Below are 24614 nucleotides of genomic sequence, written 5' to 3' on the forward strand. Positions count from 1 at the left end.
CCTTTTCTGGAAATATTACATTGGACATTTAGTAAAAATGCAACACCTGCCTGACATCAGTGTATTTTGTAAATATAAACAAATTTAGAATTTAATGCCTGCAACAATGAAAAAGAGCTGAAATGGAGGCAAGTTTATCACTCTTACATCACCTTTCCAATTAATTGCACTTTTTAATTGGTTAGAAACTGAAAGAAAAACAAACAAATCACTAAACCTTTTACAATATTATGTATGGCAGATGGTGGAAAACCTTCATTATTTCTCAATCTTACTTTTTGAACCTCTTATCTCCTTACTATTCACCTGTTTATTCTGTAACGTTAAAAATATAAATATTCTAAAAACATTTAACTTTTATTTTGCCTCGTCCCAACTTTTTTTGAGTGTGTTGAAGGCTTCAAATTCAAAATATGTTTATATGGACAAAATACAATGATGTTGAGGTTTTAATTTCCTTCGGGATTAATAAAGTATCTATCTGTGTGTCTGTCTGTCTGTCTGTCTGTCTGTCTATTTACAGTATCTATCTATCTGTCAGTCTGACTATCTATCTATCTATCTATCTATCTATCTATCTATCTATCTATCTATCTATCTATCTATCTATCTATCTATCTGTCAGTCTGACTATCTATCTATCTATCTATCTATCTATCTATCTATCTATCTATCTATCTATCTATCTATCTATCTATCTATCTATCTATCTATCTATCTATCTAAAAACATAAAAAGTCATTAATTGTTCTTTTGTTTGTTAAATATTAGTTAAAAAGAATTAACAAATTGCAGATTCTTGTTTTAATGCATTTCACAAAATACCCACCTTCTTTTCAGAAATCTTTAAATGAAATAGTGTTTTAAATGGTTGTAGTGGTCAACTACAAAAAATCACATGTGCTATTTAGAATACATTGTAGACTGTCCAAACTTTTGCAAATGTCTCAAATAACTACTTTGTTTTTTATTATTATGGTTACAGTAAATAAAAAAAAAGTAATCATATATTAGCATGGTTATTCATTTGCATTTGAGTTTGTGTTCCCTTTTTAAGGAAGTAATTTGGCAAGGAGTGCCCAAACCTTTGCATATCACTGTGGATATTTACATACACTGTAATTCTTTTGACAAATGTGGCTCCCTGGCCAACAATTCTCTTTACCCCCACAAAGACTTTTCCTCTTTCCAGATCCCATGTAAATTGGTGAAGGTTAAGGGCTTTGCTCAAGAAGATGCCATTGCATGTATTTTTAGGATTTTCACTCAGAAACCTCAGTTTCCCGAGCTACCACTGCACTAGAAGTGACGTACATGTCCCACTAGATTTACCTGTGTGAAGTAAAAAGCCTTGCTCTATTGTCAAAGTGCAGGGAGAAATCCCATAGGGGACGGAGCAGCAGGCTTGGGCTTCACTGCAGGAATCAAATTCTTACACTGAGCACGAAGCATCAGCAGCCGTGAGATCCCCTTGAGTCTGAGTGGTGTTCTGTAAACAGGGCTTTTCCTTCTGAGATTGCTCGATTGCTTTTAGGTCTCACTGTAAAGGGCATGAGGCACTGACTTCTGTTATTTGAAGACCAGACTCGTGATGCTGTTGCATTGCTAAGCAAGCACTTACTGTCAGAAAAAAGGTAATAAGCGGTACTGTTCAGGGTACACACTGGCACAAATGCCTGTCAGTTAATTGGTACCATGAAGGGCACGACTTTTGTACCTTTAATAGATAACTGGTCTCACATGGCCACCTGTCATCTTAAATTACATTCAGATAGATAAACTTCTGGAAAAAGTTTTTGCAAAAGTTGTCTGTTAAAGAGAGCTAAAATTTGTTGTGGCTTTACTTGTAGCTTATGCATAGCATAGCATAGCATAGCATAGCATAGCTATGAATTAAACACTGAGCGGGACCTAATCTACTGGAGATGAAAGGGTGGTCCTAAATTCTAAAACATTACAGCACTGCAGACAACTGATGGATCTTAACATTAGACAAAGCTAGTAAGTAAAATATGTTTAGATATAATTTTTACATTATTATATTGTGTGGGACATGTACACTGATCAGCCATAACATTAAAACTACCTCCTTGTTTTTACACTCACTGTCCATTTTATCAGCTCCACTTACCATATAGAAGCACTTTGTAGTTCTACAACTACTGAATGTAGTCCATCTGTTTCTCTGCATGCTTTGTTAGTCCCCTTTCATGCTGTTCTACAATGGTCAGGACTCTCCCAGAACCACTACAGAGCAGGTATTATTTAGGTGGGTGGTGGGTCATTCTCAGCACTGCAGTGACACTGACATGGTGGTGGTGTGTTAGTGTATGTTGTGCTGGTATGAGTGGATAAGACACAGCAGTGTTGCTGGAATTTTTAAACACCTCATTGTCCCTGCTGGACTGAGCATAGTCCACCTACCAAAAATATCCAGCCAACAGCGCCCCGTGGGCTGCGTCCTTTGACCACTGATGAAGGTCTAGAAGATGACCAACTCAAACAGCAGCAATAGATGAGCGATCGTCTTTGACTTTACATCTACAAGGTGGAACAACTAGATCAGAGTGTGTAATAGAGTGGACAGTGAGTGGACACGGTATTTAAAAACTCCAGCAGTGCTGCTGTGTCTGATCCACTCATACCAGCACAACACACACTAACACACCACCACCATGTCAGTGTCACTGCAGTGCTGAGAATGATCCACCACCTAAATAATACCTGATCATTGTCTTGACCATTGAAGAACAGAGTAAAAGCAGGTTAAAAAAGCATGCAAAGAAACAGATGGACTACAGTCAGTAATTGTAGAACTACAAAGTGCTTCTATATCGCTCTGGATAAGAGCGTCTGCTAAATGCTGAAAATGTAAATGTAAATGTATATGGTAAGTGGAGCTGATAAAATGGACAGTAAGTGTAGAAACAAGGAGGTGGTTTTAATGTTATGGTTGATCAGTGTATATATCTTAAATTAAATAATAGAAAAAGGAACACCATATATAAACATAGAATAAACAATACAACAGTGACATAAACAGTACAGCATCAGACAAAGTGTGCAATGAAGATGTACAGTACTGTACACTGACAAACTTCAAGTAAAAAATTGTGCGATGGAGATTATTAGGTACATAAGGTGCATGTGTTTCCATAGTTTCTATATTTTCATGACTGTATCTGCCAGTTTCTTTAATATGCTGTATATATGGATTCTCACTTTGTGCTCTCATTAGTGAAGAACAATGGTAAACAGGACCGATATTCACTTTTACCTCTTGTACAAAGATTTCTTCAAATGCTGCAGCAGCAAAATCTATTTTACTTCCACATCAGACTCATCAAACCATGTATTTTTTTACCTTGCTTTGTGCACCTTGCTTTTTCCAGTAAGGTTTTTGTTCTGTTCAGCATGACGATGCCTTGTACACAAACTGAGATTCAACTTTTTTGTAAAGGAACTTAAGTGATTTACGATGATACCTTGTATATTGTGCATGTGAGCTGCCCACAAGATTTGGGCAACAAGGCTTTTGCCCACTGGTTTGGTCGGTTACATCTTAGCTGGTTAAGAACCACTGGCATAAGTAGTATCTTTATGAATTAATGTACCTTGGAGGTACAAATACTGTTATTTGTCAGGTATTTGCAGTTATGCATAAAAGGTACAAACATGTATCAGTTGATACGAATGACTGGCTCTGGCAGGTACCCTCAGTTGAATGCCTTTTATACCTTAGGACCTAGAAGATAAAGAGTACCTTTACATTGAGAAGCACTATCAAACTGTTGTAAGGGGTTTGTTTGGACCTTTGGGAATGTGTACATGGAGCCTGGTGCTGGAGCCTATCCCAGCTTTTCAATGGGCGCAAGGCACACAGTAACGCTGAACGTGGCGCTAGTCCATCACAGGGCAGACACACACACACACACACACACACACCTATAGGGCAATTCAGTGTCTCCAATTAACGTGACTACATGTTTTTGGACTGTGGGAGGAAACCGGAGCTCCCGGAGGAAACCCACTCAGACATGGGGAGAACATGCAAACTCCGCACAGAAAGAACCCAGGACCTTCTTGCTGTCAGGCGACAGTGCTACCCACCGAACCACCGTGCCGCCCAAGATTAATCTTTTATTGGGGATTTATGATTCGTGATATTTGCTATATGCAGCATGCCCTTTGGCACACACTTCCTTTTACATTACTGGCAGGGGGAAACCCCTTTCATTGTTGCACAGTGCTAGAAATATTGCTTTGCCACATCGTCTGTCTTGTCATCTATACAGGGTGTCCCTAAAGTCTGGACACATAGGCAAATTTTAACAACGTGTTACTTCATTAGAATATTAATCAATAATATCTTCAATGTGATTTCCACTATTTATGATGCAATATGTATGTGTTAGTGATATGTCCTATGTGTCCAGACTTTAGGGACACCCTGTATATTTCTTAAATCTATATCTATACATTTAAGTTGGCCTTATTTAGTTTGGCCTCGAGCTTGAGTTATTCAAGGCTGACCTTGGTCATGACTCACAAGCTGTGCTTCTTAGAACTGCATGCCCGCCAGACAAGAACTCAAAAACACACATAGACACACACGGATGCAACAGCTGCCACATCTCTTCCATCCAGAGTTTGCATCTGCAGTCTTCACGTCAGAATGCATTTCTAATAGCACTAACAGACTGAACTCCAGGCTACCTGATGATTCACTCACATTAAGCTGACACCAAGTGTGCCATTAGATATGCTAATTCCACGTGCTTTTGCACAACTACTACTCTGAGTTGAAGGGGATGAGAGGGGATGTGAATTTCAGTTTTTTCCCCCCTTTTTTTCTTCTCTTTTTGCCCTCTATTTGTCCTTCACGCGGTGAAGTGTGTGCGCATTCGCCGCATCGTTTTTGCGCATTTTGAATCCATTGTTATGCGCATTATTTGCAATTCTTCTCACGTTCGGAGCTGGAGGATTAAAACCGGTGAGTCACGGCGGAGCTGAACCTTTTCTTTACCGAGAAAGAGAAATATGAGATGAAACAGCTTGGGGAATTTGGGTATATTCAAACAGTATTCTGGTGTGCTATGGTGCGGTTTTAGGCGCAGACGCGTGTGTACTGTTAAGTATGGTGGTGCGCAGTTCGGAGGTACCCTTTGAATATTAATAAGAGGTTAAAACTGTGTATTGGGGATCAAGCTGAAGTGTAAAGAAAAACACTAAACCCGAGTGGTTTACATAGCTCATTTGTATAGGATTGAGCCCAACTTTAACCTTATGATCTCTACCTCACCTGTAAGAGGAGATCATGAGACGCTGTGCACAAAACGTGCGCTTTTAAGTGCGCTCAGGCTTTTCTTATAAAGCATACATTTACGTCTGTCTGTCTGTCTGTCTGTCTGTCTGTCTATCTATCTATCTATCTATCTATCTATCTATCTATCTATCTATCTATCTATCTATCTATCTATCTATCTATCTATCTATAACTGCAGTTTTGTCCATTTCAATACAAATGGCTTTACATATGATTCATACTTTAATTTACTTGAATTAATCAAGACAGGTTATATAAATATGAATAAAGAATACTACAAAGTATATGTGCAGATCAATCAATCAATCAATTAATCAGTCAGTCAATGTATTCTGCTTTTTATCATCTATAACAGTTTCCCTACTTTTTGAATGCCCTTGCGCATTTTGGTGTTTTATCAATAATTATTCCTATTTTTAGGGTTCCAGAAAAAGCAGGTTGTGCATTGTAAGTTAAAAAGATTGGTAACATTTATTTTGTAATAGGAATAAAACAAACCACCAGAATATGTTCAAATACATCCGTCTTGTTCCAACTTTCGAACCTGCATCTCTGCGTCTTTGCGCATTTTAGTCTTATTATAATATTATGAAATGTTTCATTTAAATTTGAGACGCAAATTGATTATTGTAGGTAGAAATATACGGTTAAATAGATTCATAGTTAAATAGGAATGAAACGTGCCATCCAAATGCCTTGCATTCATTTTATCTGGCAATGTCTTTAGCATTTAGTGCCATGGAACCACCTAAACAGGGGTTTACCTATTTGGCTTGCAGCAACATGTGGGAGAATGGAAAGGGCAGATGGTGAAATATGTCATACAATGCAATACTATGAGGTAATAATTAAAACACATAGCAAATAATACTCATAACAATGACAGTATTACAGAATGTTTAAATGACCACAGACTGTGATGGATCTGACTGACCCATTTGTGTTGGCATCGAGGATGCACGCTGGACTTACCGCGGGTCACCCTCGCTTCTGAAGGATCAGATCCCGTGATCGCAGTCCACGTCGCGGCATATGTACCACAGGATCACGTAGAGGATGAGCAAGATGGCGAAAATAAACAAGGCAACCAGGATCGCTTTGGTCACCGGCGAGATTAAGGACTGCATGGCAGCGGCATGGACGCGCACCACCGGGCGCGCGTCTTCAGGGGTCACACTGACCTAGGCTCCCGCAGCTCATCCGAACTCGAATCACTTAAAAAGGCGTGCATTTACACCAGAATATAAGCATATATCCCAATGCAGCGAGGAAAACAGGCAAACTTTCTTTGATCAACTCATGAGACAAGGTGCAAAAACTGGAACCCACATGATAACAAATGCTGCTTCAGATCCCCGCGCACTGACTGTCCATGACTGAATGAATGAATGCGTTCAAACTGATTGAGGATTCTGTTCCTGTGCAAGGTCACAGAGAACCAGAGAGTAAGAGAGTGACAGAAAAAGAGAGAGAGAGAGTGGGGTAGAGATGATGTGATGCTCAATACACGCGGATTTGGCGCACTGACACTGCTGCACTGACTGCCAGTGCGCGTCTTCTTTATGAAGAATGTGCTTACTTTATACAAACACTAGGGGGCAGAAGAACCTGCAACGCAATCAACAGGTCCCTGTGTAATTCTGTAGTGAGGGGGTGGAGGTACTAGGTTTAGCCAAGAAACAGTAAAAGTATATGAAGCGAGGAGCTTGACTTGACTAAATAACAACGCCAACTGCGCATGTTGTTTTTTTCTTATATATTAATAAGCTATTACCAACTTACAGCTAAAGTTTACACAGATCAGCCATAATTACTGACTGTAGAGTCCATCTAATTCTCTACATACCTTTTGACCTTTTTGGTATGTGTGGATCAGACACAGCAGCGCTGCTGGAGTTTTTAAACACCGTGTCCACTCACTGTCCACTCTATTAGACACTCCTACCTGGGTGGTCCACCTTGTAGATGTAAAGTCAGAGACGATCGCTCATCTATTGCTGCTGTTTGAGTTGGTCATCTTCTAGACCTTCATCAGAGGTCAGAGGACGCTGCCCACGGGGCGCTGTTGGCTGGATATATTTTTGGTTGGTGGACTATTCTCAGTCCAGCAGTGACAGTGAGGTGTTTAAAAACTCCAGCAGCGCTGCTGTGTCTTTTTTTTGCACTGGGGCCCATGAGCTCCTAGTTACACCCCTGGCTAGGACTGTTATACTGTATATCCGGTAAAAATCCATTTATAAAACGGATAGTTCCGGTCCTAAAATCTGACTGGCTGAGCCGCGTTCGAAGCCGTTGTAAAATTCCCCATATAAGCACACCTATGACCACCTCACATCATTCCATATTAATACGCCACTGAAAAGAAAAAGTGAATGTTATGTTCGCCCTCATGTTGCCTAGCAACACTGTTAACGGACTACGTGATTTCGCGGAAGAATGCTTTTTGTAAGTGTTTTTGTAAATAAAAACATTTATTTATTGAACATTGTTGTATTTTATTATATTTTATGTTGACCGCCGTTTTGTAAAAGCAATGAGCCACTCGAGACCGTGCGTTACTGCTATGATTTTATCACGGGGAAAGACGTGATAAAATCGCAGGAACGCACGGTCTCTCATGGCTTATTGCTTTATTAGACAAGGGGGTAACATGTCATATCAGAGGTCAGGTCCCCAGGACCCAAGTTGCTGTCACTCTACCAACTGCACCACCCAGTATTTATCAAGTATTTTATAACAGCTTTTCAACGCGACTCGACTCCCAAAATAGAACCGACTCAAATAACCGACTCTTTTAAGAACGACACAGTGTGTGACTGGTTAAAATGCCGACCGGTGATTCATCGTTCACTGAGCTGGCAGAGTGACTAATTTGTGTTTTGGCACACCCATCTTACACGAACTACTAACTTTCTGCGGTGGATACGAGTTAAACAAATTCGGAATTCAGCTACACAGACCTGCGTTTGTACCGCCATCAAACCTGTTCGGTTTAACGCAAAATGGGTTCATATTTGTGGATTTTATTTTTTGCAGTTTTTGCGATTGCTAAGGCGCAAGGTAAGTGCTGGTGTTTAATTAGGACAAAAAGTTTCCGTGCGTGTCCTCTTGTGGGTGTGTTGCCAGTGTGTGAGTTTTTGTGAAAGTTTTTATGTTGCAAGTATGTATGTGTTTGGAAGCGTGTTTAGATGAATGTGTGTGTTTGTTTACAGTATGTAGTCTGTCTAAATGTATATGTAAGTGTGTTTGTTCTTTTAGTGTTGTCTTTTAGTGCACGACGTTGTTTTTATTGTTACTATAGTTGGGTTATAACGATTCCTGGGAGTGCACGAGTGTACTAAATAGTATGTATAAATAGCTCTTACTATTTTTACTAGGTACACTAATATGGTAATATGCTAGTTCAAATGTACGCAGGAAAGTAAAAACAGCAATTTGGAACACAGCCTACAGAGTTTTATCAGTTTAATTATCATTCAGACCTCTGAAATAAAGTTTTAAATAAAGCATTTACTCCCAGCCTACATTTATTACAATATTAATGAGACAAGTTTGTAATTTTAAAGCAGTATGTACCATCTATAGGCTATTTGGCTGTGTGCCACAAAGTCTTAAAGTGCCACACCTTAAAGCCGGACTGGTTTCTTACTTAAATAAATAATTAAAATATATGCATTTTTATGCAAATTTCAACTTGGAGTAAATTTAGAATTAAAAGTAGTCTAAACCGAAGTTTATAAACATAATTGCATGTTAAAAACCCTTAAACATACCCCTAGCGTGAATCCTTCTATGGGCTGGGTTGCCAGATTAAAGCCCAACTCCCAAACAAGGTTTACCAAAGCTTATAACAAAAATAAGATTGTAGTCGTAACTCAGTTTAACTATTTAAATATTCATTTACTAGGTTACATTTGCATGAGTACATCTCAAAATAATTGGGCTCTGGTGCATAGCACCAATCTGCTTAAATATTTAAACAATAATAAGAAGAGACTGGTTTACCCTTATCAGGGCCACAGTGAATCCTGAGTCTGTATATGGGACCCTAAATAGGTAAAGCATACTCATTTAGTCTTGTTTACTCAGGACACAGCTAGTCGTAGCTTAGTGGTTAAGGTACTGGCCTAGTTGTCAGATCACTGGTTCAAGCCCTACGTCTACCAAGTTGCCACAGTTGGGCTCCTGAGCAAGGCCCTTAAGACTCAGTAACATGTAATTGTAGTAGTGTGTGGTGCAAAGCGACAGGGCTTCTTTGGAATCTAGGTTAGATTCTTACATAATATTATCGTCTATGAGAAAATATACATGTTCTCCCTGTGTTTGTGTGTCTTTTGTCTGGTTACTCCTGTTTCCTCTCACCTTAAAAATGCAGATGGGTGGGTTGACTGCACAAATTGAAAGTGCACGTGTATGCATTATAATGTACAACGCCCAGTAATTGATTGGTGCTCTATATAGTTTGTATTTTTGCAATGCAACCAGTATTTCTGGGTGGCACCAGAACCCCAATAATGACCAGGAGGAGAAATAATGAATGATTGTAACACAGTTGATTGCCAAAAAACACACCTTACAACTTTGAGTTCTTTTATAGTTAGCTGTGTCAAAATATTCATACAACAACCTGTTTATTAGATTAGATATTAGGCTACTTTAACTGCAATATTTTCAGTATTGCAGTAACAAAAAAATATCAACATCAGTAGCTAAAAATAAATTCTGGTAAGCTACTGCTATTATTTGGCAGTTAATTATTAATCAAACCATCTACTTGTGGAAAACCTCTCTGAAGAGTGAAGGATGTAGGAACCACAAAGTGGTGCCTAACTTCCTATTAATGCTTTGAAATGGGAAGTCCAACAAGCTTGTAGTCAGGCATCTGAATCTTTTAGATTCTAGAGTTAACCCACTGGCATGTTTTGGGCACTTGAAGGCTAGCCATGCAAGGCACAATGACTCACATGACATCTGTGATTCAAGTCACTGGCTTAAATTAATTAATTTGACTAGGAAAAAACTGTCCATCAGTCAAAACGGCCCTAAAAGCAAAACCCCAGTGGTATGACTAGAGGCTATTACTAAATGCTAATTCTAGTTGATGTAATGTATTCATGGTCACATCTCTACATTCCTCCTTAGATAAAAACAGTAAGGCCAAAGTGGAAAATGTTTTAGGACTGACTTGTATGCCTATTGACTATAATCTTATAGTATAATTAGTACATGTAGTATACTTGTATGCCTATTGTTTATAATCTTGTGGTAAAATTAGTACACGCTGTACATGTAGGACACTTGTATGCATACTGTTTATAATCTTATAGTATAATTAGTACACACTTACACCTAGTAGTACACATAGTACACTTGTATGCCTATTGTTTATAATCATATAGTATAATTAGTACACACCTACACCTAGTACACATAGTACACTTGTATGCCTATTGATTATAATCTTATAGCATAATTAGTACACATAGTACACTTGTATGCATACTGTTTATAATCTTATAGTATAATTAGTACACACTTACACCTAGTAGTACACATAGTACACTTGTATGCCTATTGATTATAATCTTATAGTATAATTAGTACACACCTACACCTAGTACACATAGTACACTTGTATGCCTATTGATTATAATCTTATAGCATAATTAGTACACAGTACACTTGTATGCCTATTGTTTATAATTTTATAGTATAATTAGTACACATTGTACACAGTGCACTTGTATGCATACTTTTATAATCTTATAGTATAATTAGTACGTTGTACACGTAGCACACTTGTATGCGTATTGTTTATTATCTTCTAGTACAATTAGTATGTTGTACACATAGTACACTTGTATGCCTATTGTTTATAATCCTGTAGTATAATTAGTACACATTGTACACATAGTACACTTGTATACCTTTTGTTTGTAATCTTGTAGTATAATTATTACACACCTACACCTAGTACTCATAGTACACTTGTATGCATATTGTTTATAATCTCATAATTAGTACACATAGTACACGTGTATGCCAAATATTTATAATTTTATAGTATAATTAGTACATGTAATCTGTTGTTTATAATATTGTAGTATAATTAGTACATGTAGTACACATAGTAGACTTGTATGCCTATTATTAATAATCTTATAGTATAATTAGTACACAGTACACTTATGTCTATTGTTTATAATCTTGTAGTATAATTAGTACACGTAGTACACATAGTACAATTGTATGCATATTGTTAATAATCTTATAGTAAAATTAGTACACATAGTACACATTGTACATGTAGTACACTTGTATGCCTTTTTATTGATGATCTTATAGCTTAATTAGTTTGACTGGGTGGCTGATTGTTTTAATTTTTGTTTATGTATCTGCTTTGTGTTCTAACCTTAACTGCACTCTCAAAAAACAGCTTTTAACTGTGACTTAAAGTTTGAAAACAGAGTTACTTCTACACATGTAGTTCTGCATTTAGTTTTTTAGTGTGCACTGTTACTTTAATGTGGTGACCACCATACCACAAACACGCGCCGTTTCATTTTTAGATGGAAACATCATTTGAAATCCTCCCCATAGGCAGAAGCTGGTTCAGGAGGTGTAGTCATAACAGTTTGGACTGTTTAACTCAGTTTAACTGTTTAAATATTCATTTACTAGGTTACATTTGCATGAGTGCATCCTAAAATAATTGGGCTCTGGTGCACAGCACCAATCTGCTTAAATATTTATGACATGTAAACGTCTACAAAACAAGTTATAGCTTGAGGTTAGGTTTGGTAAACTTGTGATCATGTTTGTGTCAGGATGACATGATTTTATACCTAATGAGATTGAAAAAGAACCGGCACCCTGCTGCTAAAAGGTTTATAGATACTGGTGGTGGCTTCCAGTTGTGTTGATTCAGCGGTTGTATAAATTATCCAGTATTCTCATGCTATTCTCATACATTACACCAAATAGCCTAAAGTATATAGACACCACTTCTAAATATTGACTTCATGAGTGTTTGTCTCACTTATTTTTAGAACAGGTTTTAATAAATCAACACTTGTGAAATAGATTATATAAATTATATGCTGTCAACTTTTTGGCAACAGTTAAGCCCTTGTGTTTAAAATAAGATCCACGAAGACATGGTTTGATAAGTTTAATGTAAAGGAACTCCAGTAGACTGCACAGAACCTTGGATTTAACACTAACAGTGTGAATTGGAATGTCAGTTGGAAGCCAGGCTGCCTTTGCATCTTCACAAATGCTCTTTTGTCTAAAGGGGCACAAAGATTAAGCTCAAATTATGTTTATTTGACAGAAAGTCCAGACTTTTGCAAGTAAGTAAAATACAAAGTAACTGAATCAACATTTGCTATTTAAAAATATAGTTTTCTTCCAATGTTAAAAAATAAGCCCTTTGGACCTTTGCATACTTCTGTATGCTTAGAAGTATACAGCCTACATCCAAAGAAAACATTGTATAATTAAACGTTAGTTTAAATAGTTTATCCACACAGTGACAAGCTAGCTAGCAGTCAGAAAGACCTAACATTAAATAATGCTAATGCTTTTATTAACTGTTAGCATTGGTGACTTTATGTTCACATAGTTTTTAGTTACTGAGAACCTCACCCTGATCCGACAACCAGCCTCGAGTTTCAGTGATGAGTCAACATTATCACCGCAGGGCACATACAAATAATACTAACCACATCACCCTGGCAACCTATTTTACACAATACACACATGTACAGTATGAACCACACCACGAGTCTAATTTCCAGGCAACACATGGACCAGTTGTATTTAGATCTTAGTGTTGGTTTGGTCATAATGGAAATGTTTTATTTGTTAATATGATACATGTGTGAAAACGGTAGATTAAGAGCTGCCTGAAAAGTATAAGTAAGATTTTTAGTTTATATAAAGGATGTCCAAACTATGACCCACAGGCCATTTGTGGTTGCGGTTGTGGTTCCCACGACCATTTTTGAAACAGCTCACGAGGGGTTTTTAGAAATACTAAGCAGGTTTAAAAAAAAACGCTTTTTCTGTTTGAACTCTGATTATTAGATTAGATTCAACTTTATTGTCATTACACATGTACAAGTACAAGGCAACGAAATTCAGTTTAGCATCTAACCAGAAGTGCAATAAGCAGCAAGTGCAGGATGTACAGTATTTATGATATACATCATTTGCAGGATACGGGCAGTGATGTACATATAATACATAAGATATACATATAATACATATATTATTGAATGTACTATAAACATGATATATGGATGGGAGTGCTATAGACATAATATGCAGATTAAGGTACAAACTTGGGTGGTACTATCACATAACGGGGTGTCACTTTCACATAAAACAAATCCAAAACGCTACCCATCTTCTTTCCCCCAACTCAAAACATTGATGTTAAAAAAAACTAGACAGAATGCAGAAGATTTCAGGCACACTGAATGAATGCATATTTTTACTAAGTTCAGAGGGAAGCGTGTTTGTTTAATTTAAAGCAGTTTAATTATCTTCGTATTAGGATTATACACTGGTGAGTAAAATCAGCTAAATCTTAGTTTACACAACACTATCAAAGATATAAGAAAATAAGTCACTCAAATAAAAGGAAGTGTAATTTTTAGTAATGAAGTACATTTATTATATTTTTATTTATTTTATACAAGAGTCTGTGGCTTGTGTTTGTGTATTTTTTACTTCATTTGGCCCCCAACAAGAATAGTTTGGACACCCTTGATATAAGTCTTCATTGAAGGTTGTAATGCTGCTCAGTACCCACGGTTTTAAATCTACCTGTAAACAGTCACATGACTAAAGTAAACTATAGAATAAATTGTATATTTACACTGGGGTAGAGAAAATACCTGCTGTAGGTTATACTTTTATTGTCACAGTTTAACTACGGTCATACCACTCAGCCCCGGTCCGAGTCCTTTCTGTGTGGAGTTTGCATGTTTTCCCCGTGTACGTGTGGGTTTCCTCCGGGTGCTCCAGTTTCCTCCCACAGTCTGTGACTGTGTTTGATATAAACTTGTGTACTGATGAATCTTGTATGATGAGTAACTACCGTTCCTGTCATGAATGTAACCAAAAGTGTAAAACATGATGTTAAAATCCTAATAAACAAACAAACATACCACTCAGCCAGTCATGAGGCAGCAGCACAGAGAACTTCAGTTATGTTTGCATCGTAAACAAAACTAGACAGTTGAATATGGTATAGTGACATTCTGCAGTGACATGCATGTGGTAGGGTTGGAATTTGGCGAAAACAGCATAAATCAATTGATCTAACTTAATTTGTGTGAACATTTTATTCTGCTGCTGGTGACTTAAACCTCACAATGGATCCCTTAATACTAGTCTTGTTGACATGTGCATTGCTTTATGACTACAATCTACCAAACACAATATTTTTGTCCAGCATAATAATGCACTGTCACAAATCACACGTCATCTTGAAGTGATTCCATGAACATGACTATGAATTCTGTTTTTCAGTGGCCTATCTAGTCATCAGATGGGATGTGTTTTTTTGGAGGATGAAAATAAGTGTGATGTCTAGGAGCAAAACTGTCCTCATTTACTGTTTCAAAACTTTTGGGCTAAAGTAAATTATTTGACATATTTATAAGCACAGCCCCTTTCTAATAATAAAAAAAAACATCCTTATATTATTATAATGTTTTGACAATACAAAATTATACATTGACTAATCTATACAAATCCTAAAAATTAAGTTATTAGACCATATAGTACCTTTTCTGTTTATTAAGCATCCAGCTTTTGTGCTCCCTATCCAGTCATCAGATGTGAATCCAATCGAGCAGCTTTGGGATCCGGTTAAACTAAAGACTTGCATTTTAAGTCCCAAAATGTAACCAAAACCTTAAGGAATCCATGTTTTTCTGTATTTTGGGTCAGTGCTGAGAGCAATTTTGTGGTCTATCTATTATTAATATGGTGTTTAGGTAGTGTATGTTTACCATATGCTGCAAAACAATGCTACAGGCTAATAGGGCAGTGGTTCCTAATGTTTTTATTATGTGTGCAGTGGCGGGCGGTATGGTGGCTAGATAGGTAGCACTGTTGGTTCACAGAAAGAAGGTCCTGGGTTCGATCCCCAGCCTTGTGTAATGAGTAACTACCGTTACTGTCATGAATGTAACCAAAGTGTAAAACAAATCTTGCAAGTTACATACATGTACTGTATTAGACACCTAGTAACAGCACATTGTAGACGTGTGCATAGCACATTGGGAACCACTGTAGTAGTTACTTACCTGCCATGGAAGTTGAGGCTAGCCTCACAGTGGCTCGGTGGGTAGCATCGTCACCTCACAGCAAGAAAGTCCTGGGTTTGATTACAGTTTCCCCAGTGGTCTGGGTCATTTCTGTGTGGAGTTTGCAAGTTTTCCCAGTGTCTATGTGGGTTTCCTCCGGGAGCTCCGGTTTCCTCCCACAGTCCAAAGACATACAAGTAAGGTGAATTGGAGATATAAAATTGTCCATGTGTTCGATGTTAAAGACCTAAACGGATGAATCTTGTGAAACCAGTAATTACATGTCCTGTTATGAATCTTAATAAATAAATATATTTGCTAACCATGTGATTTTGTCCCAGCTATTAAACAAGTGTGGATTTAAGATGATTTGTATATTATATACGTGACAAAGATCGTCTTCTTCTTTCTGCTTTCGTCTTGAGGTTTGGGTTTGCATGTGAGATCAGGATAAATGGTTCCCACCCTGGTTTATTCGTTGTTTGTTGACTCGTTTGGATGAAGTTCCTTTAATACTTGACCCTCCCCTAACCAAAGGCACTAATGTTTGGATGTGGATGAAGTTGAGCTCATCTGTTTTTGGTTTATTCAGTCTTCATGTGTTCTGCAGGAAAATAATAGACCAGTGTGCATGGATAGCGTTTCTTTTTCCACTCGTCTTACTCAAAACACATTCACTACAGAGCCACTTTACCTAATACGTCTTTGTACTTTTCATGATGGTTTTGTGTATTTTATCCTAACTGGAATTTATTGTATTTAGGAATATGTGCTATATTATGTTCCCTCTTTAATTCTCGTTACAACAGTTTAATTAGTATTCATTACTATGTAGGTAATATTTGCCATGGATTAATGCTCTATCCAGACTGTATTCCTGCCTTGTATCCAGTGTCGAGATATAAAAATACTCCTATTATGTGTAGTATATTTGTGTAGGTTGAAAATAAGTGTCTAGAAGCAAAACCGTACTCACTTAGTGTTTCAAAATTCTTTAGGCTGCTCAGGTGGAGCAGCGGTAAAACACGCTAGTACACCAGAGCTGGGATTTCGAATACATCGTATCGAATCTCAGCTCTGCCATCCGACTGGACTGGGTGGCCGCATGAACAACGATTGGCTGTTGTTCAGGGTGGGATGAGCAGGACCAGGGTTCCTCATAACTGGTGCAATTATGACCTCTGCTGGCTGATTGATGGGGAATAATGCTGATCAGGGTGTGACTCTGCATGCACAAGGCTGATCCGCATATGAACTCGCCTCGCGCAGGTGGAAAGAGGCAGTCGGTACTGCACACGTGTCGGAGGGGGCGTGTGTCAGTTGCGAAGCTCCTCAGTCAGCAGTGGAGCAGTGGAGGGTTGTATGGGTGGAGGTGAAGCGTGACGCAATCAGGGTAATTGGATACGACTAGATTGGGGAGAAAATTGGGGAACTGGGGACTCATCTATCCAGATCTAAAGAACATACTACCTTTTCTGTGGAAGACAAACACAATCCATTTTTGCTCATTGTTCTTTGACCCCGTGTCTGTGTGGGTTTCCTCCGGGAGCTCCAGTTTCCTCCCACAGTTCAAAGACATGCAGTCGGGTAATTTGGAGATACAAAATTGTCCATGATTCTGTTTGACATTAAACTTGTGAACTGATTAATCTTGTGTAACGTGTACCTACTTGTCCTGTCATGAATGTAACCAAAAGTGTGTAAAACATGACGTTAAAAATCCTAATAATTAAATTTAGATTTTTGATGTAGTTTTTAAAATGTTTCTAAATGGCAACCCTTTGTAAGGCTAATAAGTTAGCATTTTACCTATAGTGCCTATTTTTGTGGCGAATAATTTAATATGTTGCTTCTTTCCTCTTACAGATTTAGATCTTTTTGATGCTTTAGGTAAGTAATAAGCTTAATATTATACAAGCTGTATACACTGATCAGCCATAACATTAAAACCACCTCCTTGTTTTTACACTCACTGTCCATGTCCATGACTGTAGTCCATCTGTTTCTCTGTGTGCTTTGTTAGCCCCCTTTTATGCTGTTCTTTAATGCTCAGGACTCTCTCAGGACCACTACAGAGCAGGTATTATTTAGGTGGTGGCTCATTCTCAGCACTGCAGTGACACTGACATGGTGGTGGTGTGTTAGTGTGTGTTGTGCTGGTATGAGTGGATAAGACACAGCAATGCTAATGGAGTTTTTAAACACCTCACTGTCACTGCTGGACTGAGAGTAGTCCAACAAGCAAAAATATGCAGCCAACAGCGCCCCATGGACAGCGTCCTGTGACCACTGATGAAGGTCTAAAAGATGACCGACTCAAACAGCAGCAATAGATGAGCGATTATCTCTGACTTTACATCTACAAGGTGGACCAACTAGGTAGGAGTGTCTAATAGAGTGGACAGTGAGTGGACACTGTGTTTAAAAACTCCATCAGCGCTGCTGTGTCTGATCCACTCATACCAGCACAACACACACTAACACACCACCACCATGTCAGTGTCACTGCAGTGCTAAGAATGATCCACCACCCAAATAATACCTGCTCTGTGGTGGTCCTGTGGGGGTCCTGACTGTTGAAGAACAGGGTAAAAGCAGGCTAAAAAGGTATGTAAAGAAACAGATGGACTACAGTCAGTAAGTAGAACAACAAAGTGCTTCTATATGGTTAGTGGAGCTGATAACATGACCAGTGAGTTTAGAAACAAGAAGGTGGTTTTAATTTTATGGCTGATCGGTGTATATCAAACTTGAAATGAGAGAACCAAATAGATTTAATGTTAATTGCTTAGAAAATATATTGTTAAAACTGTGTTGTAATGATCTGCTTTTTTTCTTATTTGTTTTACTGACTATAATTTTCCTGATCAAGACGATGAGGTTAAACCTACACCTAAACCACGTAAGATTCTTATACATTATACATTCATGTATTATGTTTCATATGCCTTATATTAAGAGTACAACTGAATTTTTTACCAAATTTGTGTTTTATTAAATGCTGACTGCTAAGTTTATTCAGCGCTAGATGTATGTATTAGCATTTAGCAATTTACTAAGACTGCTTAAAAATTGCTAAGCACAAAGCCAGAAAAATGCTACAGACTAAAGATGAAATGCTAGTTCAGAACCCAACAGATCAAGTTGAACTTAATGAAGCAATTGTAAATCAAGACACAATCAAGGTGACAGAACTTTTAAACAGATTACACAGATTGATACAGCTGATATGCCGTTTGATGCGGGTGGGTCTCGGGCTATAATTTCCAATGATGGGTAAAAATCTTAGCAAATATTGGGTTAAAAAAGTGCTGCAAACTATCACAGGTATGCATACATGCTTGCTAAAACCCACCCAATTTGACACCAGTGGAGTTAAATTCATAACAAAGTCAACCTTTAGGATCAGATATGACTTTTATTAATTCTATATTTGTATATACAGTTATTATTATTGTTTATATCTATAAAACAATTTTGCTTTTGCACGCCAGTATCGAGATTCAGAACTCTGAAATCGATTCGAAACTCTGCGTTGCCACCGGTCGGCTGAGCACCATCTAGCGGGCATAATTGGCAGTGCCTGCAGGGCGGGGATGACCGGACTATGTAAGTGGGGTCTTCAAACGCTGTGTAAGGACCCTGATTGGCAGGTAGAGAGGCGCCTGTGCAGAATGCATGGGTGGAAAAGGGTTTGGTGGAAGGCTGCACGTGGGTCGGAGGAGGCGTGAGCAGCTATATACCCAACTCGACTGCAATCAGGGATCCCCCAGCAGCAGAAGACAAAATGCATAAATAAATAAACATTTTGCTTTAAGGTAGACTTACACTGTAAGTCAATGAACCTCATTATTCTTAGTACTCCGATAGTATTTCACTGTTGGACACACAGAGGTCATTTTATTTATTTACAATATTGGTTACCATGCCAACCATTTGTGGTTTCCAGCAGACGGCAATATTGTAACAAGATAAAATGGTTTTTACCACTGGGGACTAAAAGCCTATGTTAGTATGACAGCATAGCGCAGGTTTATGGGCTGGTGTTCAGCCAAGAGAACAATCCTCAGACAACAATCAGTCAACACATCAAATTTTCAGGAAAAAAAAAGTGTGTATTGCCAAATGTCAATATGGCCATAATGCCATGGGCATTATTATTGAGTTAATTCCATTTGTGGCTACAGCAGCCTCTATTTTTTTGCCTTTTTTATAAGATTGTTGGAGTGTGGGAATTTCTATCCGTTAATTTAAAAAAACATTTGTAAGGTAAGGCCCTGCCTGCCACAAATAAGAGTCAAAGTTTTACATTTTCACTTCTATATACCTATATTCCTGTTCTGAGATCAGTAAGTACATCATGTGCCTTCTGTTGTGCTTAATCAGTTGCGGTACAGTCACATGAATAATGACTAAGTTCTTCCATTTTCTTACAGAGCCAAAACCCAAGGCTGGAGGAGACGGTGAGGCTATTCACATACTTCTTTAAGAGAAAGAAAGTTCTTATAGTTTACATAAGCCACGCATGCTCACAATAGTTTAGGGAAGACACTTTCCTGTGCACAAAGTAAGGTCAATAAAGACATGAAGAAAAGCTTGGTATAAAGAAACTGACCTCAGTCCTGCTGAACAGCTTTGCAATGACTTGGAACATCAATCGTGGCGACAGGGCGACAAGGAAAAACTCCCTTAAAATTACATGAAGAAACCTTGACAGGAACCAGACTCAGCAGGGACCCATCCTCTTTGGGTGGCCTGGAGGATACTTTAAATAAATAGGATTTACAAAAATCATACAAACACAAAATTGAATTGAGTTCTTCCATTTTCTTACAGAGCCAAAACCCAAGGCTGGAGGAGACGGTGAGGCTATTCACATACTTCTTTAAGAGAAAGAAAGTTCTTTACACACAGCAAGTGTTTTTTTTTTCTGACACTATTTCTTTGTTTTTGTCTGTTGTTAGGTTCATTGGACCTCGCTGATGCCCTCGGTGGAGGTACAGTTACTTTAACTCATGTTTATTTTCTCCTGGCTTTAATGGTGCCCTGAAAATCTGTTTGAGTGTTTGATGTATGTATGTTTTATGCTTGTTTTAGACAGTCCACCTCAACCAGAAAAACCAAAGCAACCTGCAGAGGAGCCTTCGAAACCCAGTAAGGCGTTTTAACCCTTATGAGCTGTTCAGGTCATAATGATCTAATTTACATTCCCATTGTCAGCATTTAGCAAATGCTTTATCCAAAAGGACTTACATCGCAGTTACAGTATACAGTCTGAGCAATTGAGGATTAAGGGCCTTGCTTAAGTGCCCAACAGCAGAGGTGGTGCTTGAACCAGTGACCTTCTGATTACTAGTCCAGTACCTTAACCACTAGGCTACGGCTTAAATGAACAACCTTAAAAAGATGTTTCACACGGGGAACATCATGCTTAGTTTCTGTTAAGGAAATCATACCAGCACTTAACACCCTAACCCAAATCTTTTGATTTATTACTTTACATTTGCTTTAATGTTTAAAATCTGCCTTTAAAAGTAACCCCCAATTCCATAACTCTAACTTTCTCCATTGTTTCTCCAAACTTTCTACACTTTAACGAGTGCAATGCGAATCAGTAGAACCCATCCCATCTAGTAGGAGCAGCATTGTTGGCACTGCAGTCTCGACTTGCAGTCTTTAACCTCGAGAGGGTAAACAGGTTTCCGTCAGAACCAACTCGGGGTAAAACAACAGAAGGTGTAGTTATAATGTGAAATGTGAAAAGTAAAATATCAGTTTTACAGAGAGTAGCTTTAGACTCCGGCACCCCTAATTATTACAGCATAACTAAGTTTGCTTGTTTAGTTTGACGAGACTAATCAAAATCCTGAGTAAATAAATATGTTTTCAATCTAGACTTGTAGCACTGTAGATGTCACTCTTTTAATACTATTTGTTTTTTAATGGGATGTTTAATAAGATTATGGTCAGTTGTCCAGTTGTTTATATCCCATCATCCTAAGTAATTGTATTATCATGACCAAGTGCATTCCATTCATTTTCTTCTGGTTTGAAGGTGGTGGCGGCGGCGACTTCAGTGATTCAGACCTTCATGAATTGACTGGCGGTGGTGAATACAACCCTGATGCTGGAAAAGGTGGGCGAGCTGGAGGTACTCCATCTGTTTGATGCTCTTTATTTCTCCTGTTTGTTATCTGACATAAATAGTATTAAATTCCTTCAACTGAAACCGGAGTGAACACCAATGCTTTACTGCACAGCTAATGTCATTTAATGTTTTACAGTGGCACAGCAAGCTGAGCTTTCTGTCATCAACGGAACTGTTGTATCCAGTTTTAATACTTGTTCCCAGTTGAACTCGAATAACCTTTAAGAGCAGGAAGCATCCTGTCACCGCTTATAATTTAGGCAAATATAGCTCATTTGAAAATGAAAACGTGAAAAAGCACTTTTAGACTTTTACACTGCGCCGCATCTGCAACCTTATACAACAGCCACAAAAACAGTTCATTTGATATATATAAACTCCTGGGCAATTTTTTTTAATGGTCCAAACAATAAATCATTAGTCACATGGGGGCAGAGGTCTCTTACTTCCTGCTCACTATGTGCGCATTATTTCCTGACTCTGCAGTGAACTGTTTGGGGAAATTCACTTAATAATCGTCTCCTTGTATGCAAAAAGAAATAAAAAAAAAATCGAATGTTTTTATATAAAACTCAAATGAACACTAATGAGCTGTTCAGACTTTGACTATTCAGTGTTTTCCAATAAATCTTCTGGCTTGTTGTCTTTTTGCTTAAAAGACCAGGAGTGTACATTCATACAAATATTCCAAATAAACAGTAGTAGCGTGTAGGTATTGTAAGTGGTGTCAGATCTGTGGTTTAATCTTTAGTCTGTGTTATTAGTTTGATTTGAGGTTTACTACAAACCCCAATTCCAGTAAAGTTTGTAAAATTCTAAGAACGCTGTAACCTGTATTAAACTGAAAACAATACAAAAAATATTGTATATAGTAATATTTGGACAGTTTACCACTGTGCTATATCAATTCTCCTTTAAACAACACTTGTTTTAGACCTAAAGGAACCAACTGAACCAGTTGTAAAGCTGAATTTTTAGCAGGAACAACACTAAACTGTTCTGCAAACACTGCAGTTTTAATACCACTTGTTTTTTTAAATGGGATGTCCAATAGAATTTTGGTCAGATGTCCAAATAACATTAGGTTTGTGTACCTGTTTCGTTGTGTGTGTTATTGTGTGTTTTTTTTCTGCAAATTGTTCATATCCCATCATCCATAAGTAATTGGTGTATTATCATGACTAAATGCATCCCTTCTGCATGCCATTCAGTACATTTTTACTCCTCTTTTTCTCCAAATTTGTCCCCCAATTTTCTCCCTTAATTTAGTCGTATCCGATTACCCTGATTACGCTTCACCTCCACTGATACAACCCTCCACTGCAGACTGAGGAGCTCCGACACGTGATCAGTACAGACTGCCTCTTTTCACCTGCACGAGGCGAGTTCATATGCGGACCAGCCTTGTGCACAGAGAGCCACACCCTGATCAGCATTATTCCCCAACTCTGCACAGGCGCCATCAGTCAGCCAGCAGGGGTCGTAATTGCACCAGTTATGAGAAACTCTGGTCCGGCTTACCTACCCTGTGAACAACAGCCATTCGTTGTTCATGTGGCCGCCCAGCCCAGCTGGATGGCAGAGCTCAGATTCGATACGATGTATTCAAAATCCCAGCTCTGGTGTGCTAGCTACTTTTTTAATTGTACTGATTATTGCATTTCTATAGATAATGCATCCTTTTTTAAAGTGCTGAAAAAAGCCCCCTTTGTTTATAATGCTAAAAAAATGCCCCCCTTAATTATTGTTTTATTGAATATTTTTTCAGATTAAATTATTTTAGGTCATTTAAAAAATTAACAAAACATAACGGGAAATTAAAGATAATGTAATTTTTTAAAATTTAATTGTGGTTAGCCAACAAGATTAATCAGCCTTGTAAGAAAGTAATTGCCCACAGTTAATTAAATAATCAATTATTCAAATGTGTTTGTTTAATCATTACCAGATTATACACAGTAAGACATGATTTAAGACATGATTTAAGACATGATTTAAGACATGATTTAAGACATGATTTAAGACATGATTTAAGGTGTGTAGAATATAAATGTAAATATAATTAATGCAGTACTCTATGTGGACTTCTGTAGAAGTATTTGCCAGTGTTTAAATGTTAATTGTTTAACCATTGTTTGATTTATGTTCAGACTATTTTCAGATTTACATAGAGGGTTGTGATTATACTTTGACTGTATTAAACGTATAATGTGAATACTGACGGTAGTAATTTCTGTTTGCTCTGTCTTTGTTCTCTTGTGTTTCTGTCTTTAGGTAACAGCCACGACTCCACAGGTAACTTTCATTCTGTTTATTGATTATAATTTGGTACTAACACGGCAAACTATGCGATGTTTGGAGACACCTTGTTTTTTTTTCCCCACACCTGAAGCTATGCAAGGCATGTGGAAAGTAGGCAGCTGTGTTATGGGACGCCTTGATTTGGTTTCAGACCCACAAACGCCTGGAAATGGTGCTATATAAATACACACACATACACAGCTAAAGGGATGTTAAAAGGAGAGTATGTGATGTATTAGGAGCTTTTTGTGAAGCCAAAACAACTTTGTTATTAAAAATTTGTTGTTTGTTAAAAAAAAAAAAAAGGATTAACAAGGTGTCCCCAAACTTTTTAGAATTGTTTGATATTTTATTAAATTAAATCAGATTTTTCAGTTATAGCAGGGATGTGACACAATATGTTTTACTTAAAAAATTATTCCTTTTTGTAGCTTGTCCAAATAAGGGCACAAATTATTATTTTAAACCTTCAGTTGATTTCACATTTCACAGATTTCATACACTGTAAAAAAAAATA

General features: G+C 37.7%; 1 protein-coding gene across 4 annotated transcripts in view; it reads left to right on the forward strand.

The window, feature by feature from the left end:
* The first annotated feature begins 8146 nt into the window (after positions 1–8146).
* cd99 (CD99 molecule) overlaps positions 8147–24614 on the forward strand; it is a 42729-nt gene continuing 26261 nt past the window's right edge. For 2 of the 4 annotated variants that reach the window (XM_063010391.1, XM_063010392.1), the window contains exons 1-9: positions 8147–8386; positions 17515–17538; positions 18521–18550; positions 20085–20111; positions 20485–20511; positions 20613–20645; positions 20746–20802; positions 21704–21799; positions 24071–24091. In XM_063010391.1, coding sequence (XP_062866461.1) covers positions 8329–8386; positions 17515–17538; positions 18521–18550; positions 20085–20111; positions 20485–20511; positions 20613–20645; positions 20746–20802; positions 21704–21799; positions 24071–24091 — 373 coding nt within the window. In that variant the 5' untranslated portion in view covers positions 8147–8328. The remainder of the gene's footprint in view (positions 8387–17514; positions 17539–18520; positions 18551–20084; positions 20112–20484; positions 20512–20612; positions 20646–20745; positions 20803–21703; positions 21800–24070; positions 24092–24614) is intronic. The other 2 variants (XM_063010393.1, XM_063010394.1) reach the window with 1 other exon arrangement.

Source organism: Trichomycterus rosablanca, chromosome 15, assembly GCF_030014385.1.
Source record: "Trichomycterus rosablanca isolate fTriRos1 chromosome 15, fTriRos1.hap1, whole genome shotgun sequence".
Taxonomy (NCBI): domain Eukaryota; kingdom Metazoa; phylum Chordata; class Actinopteri; order Siluriformes; family Trichomycteridae; genus Trichomycterus; species Trichomycterus rosablanca.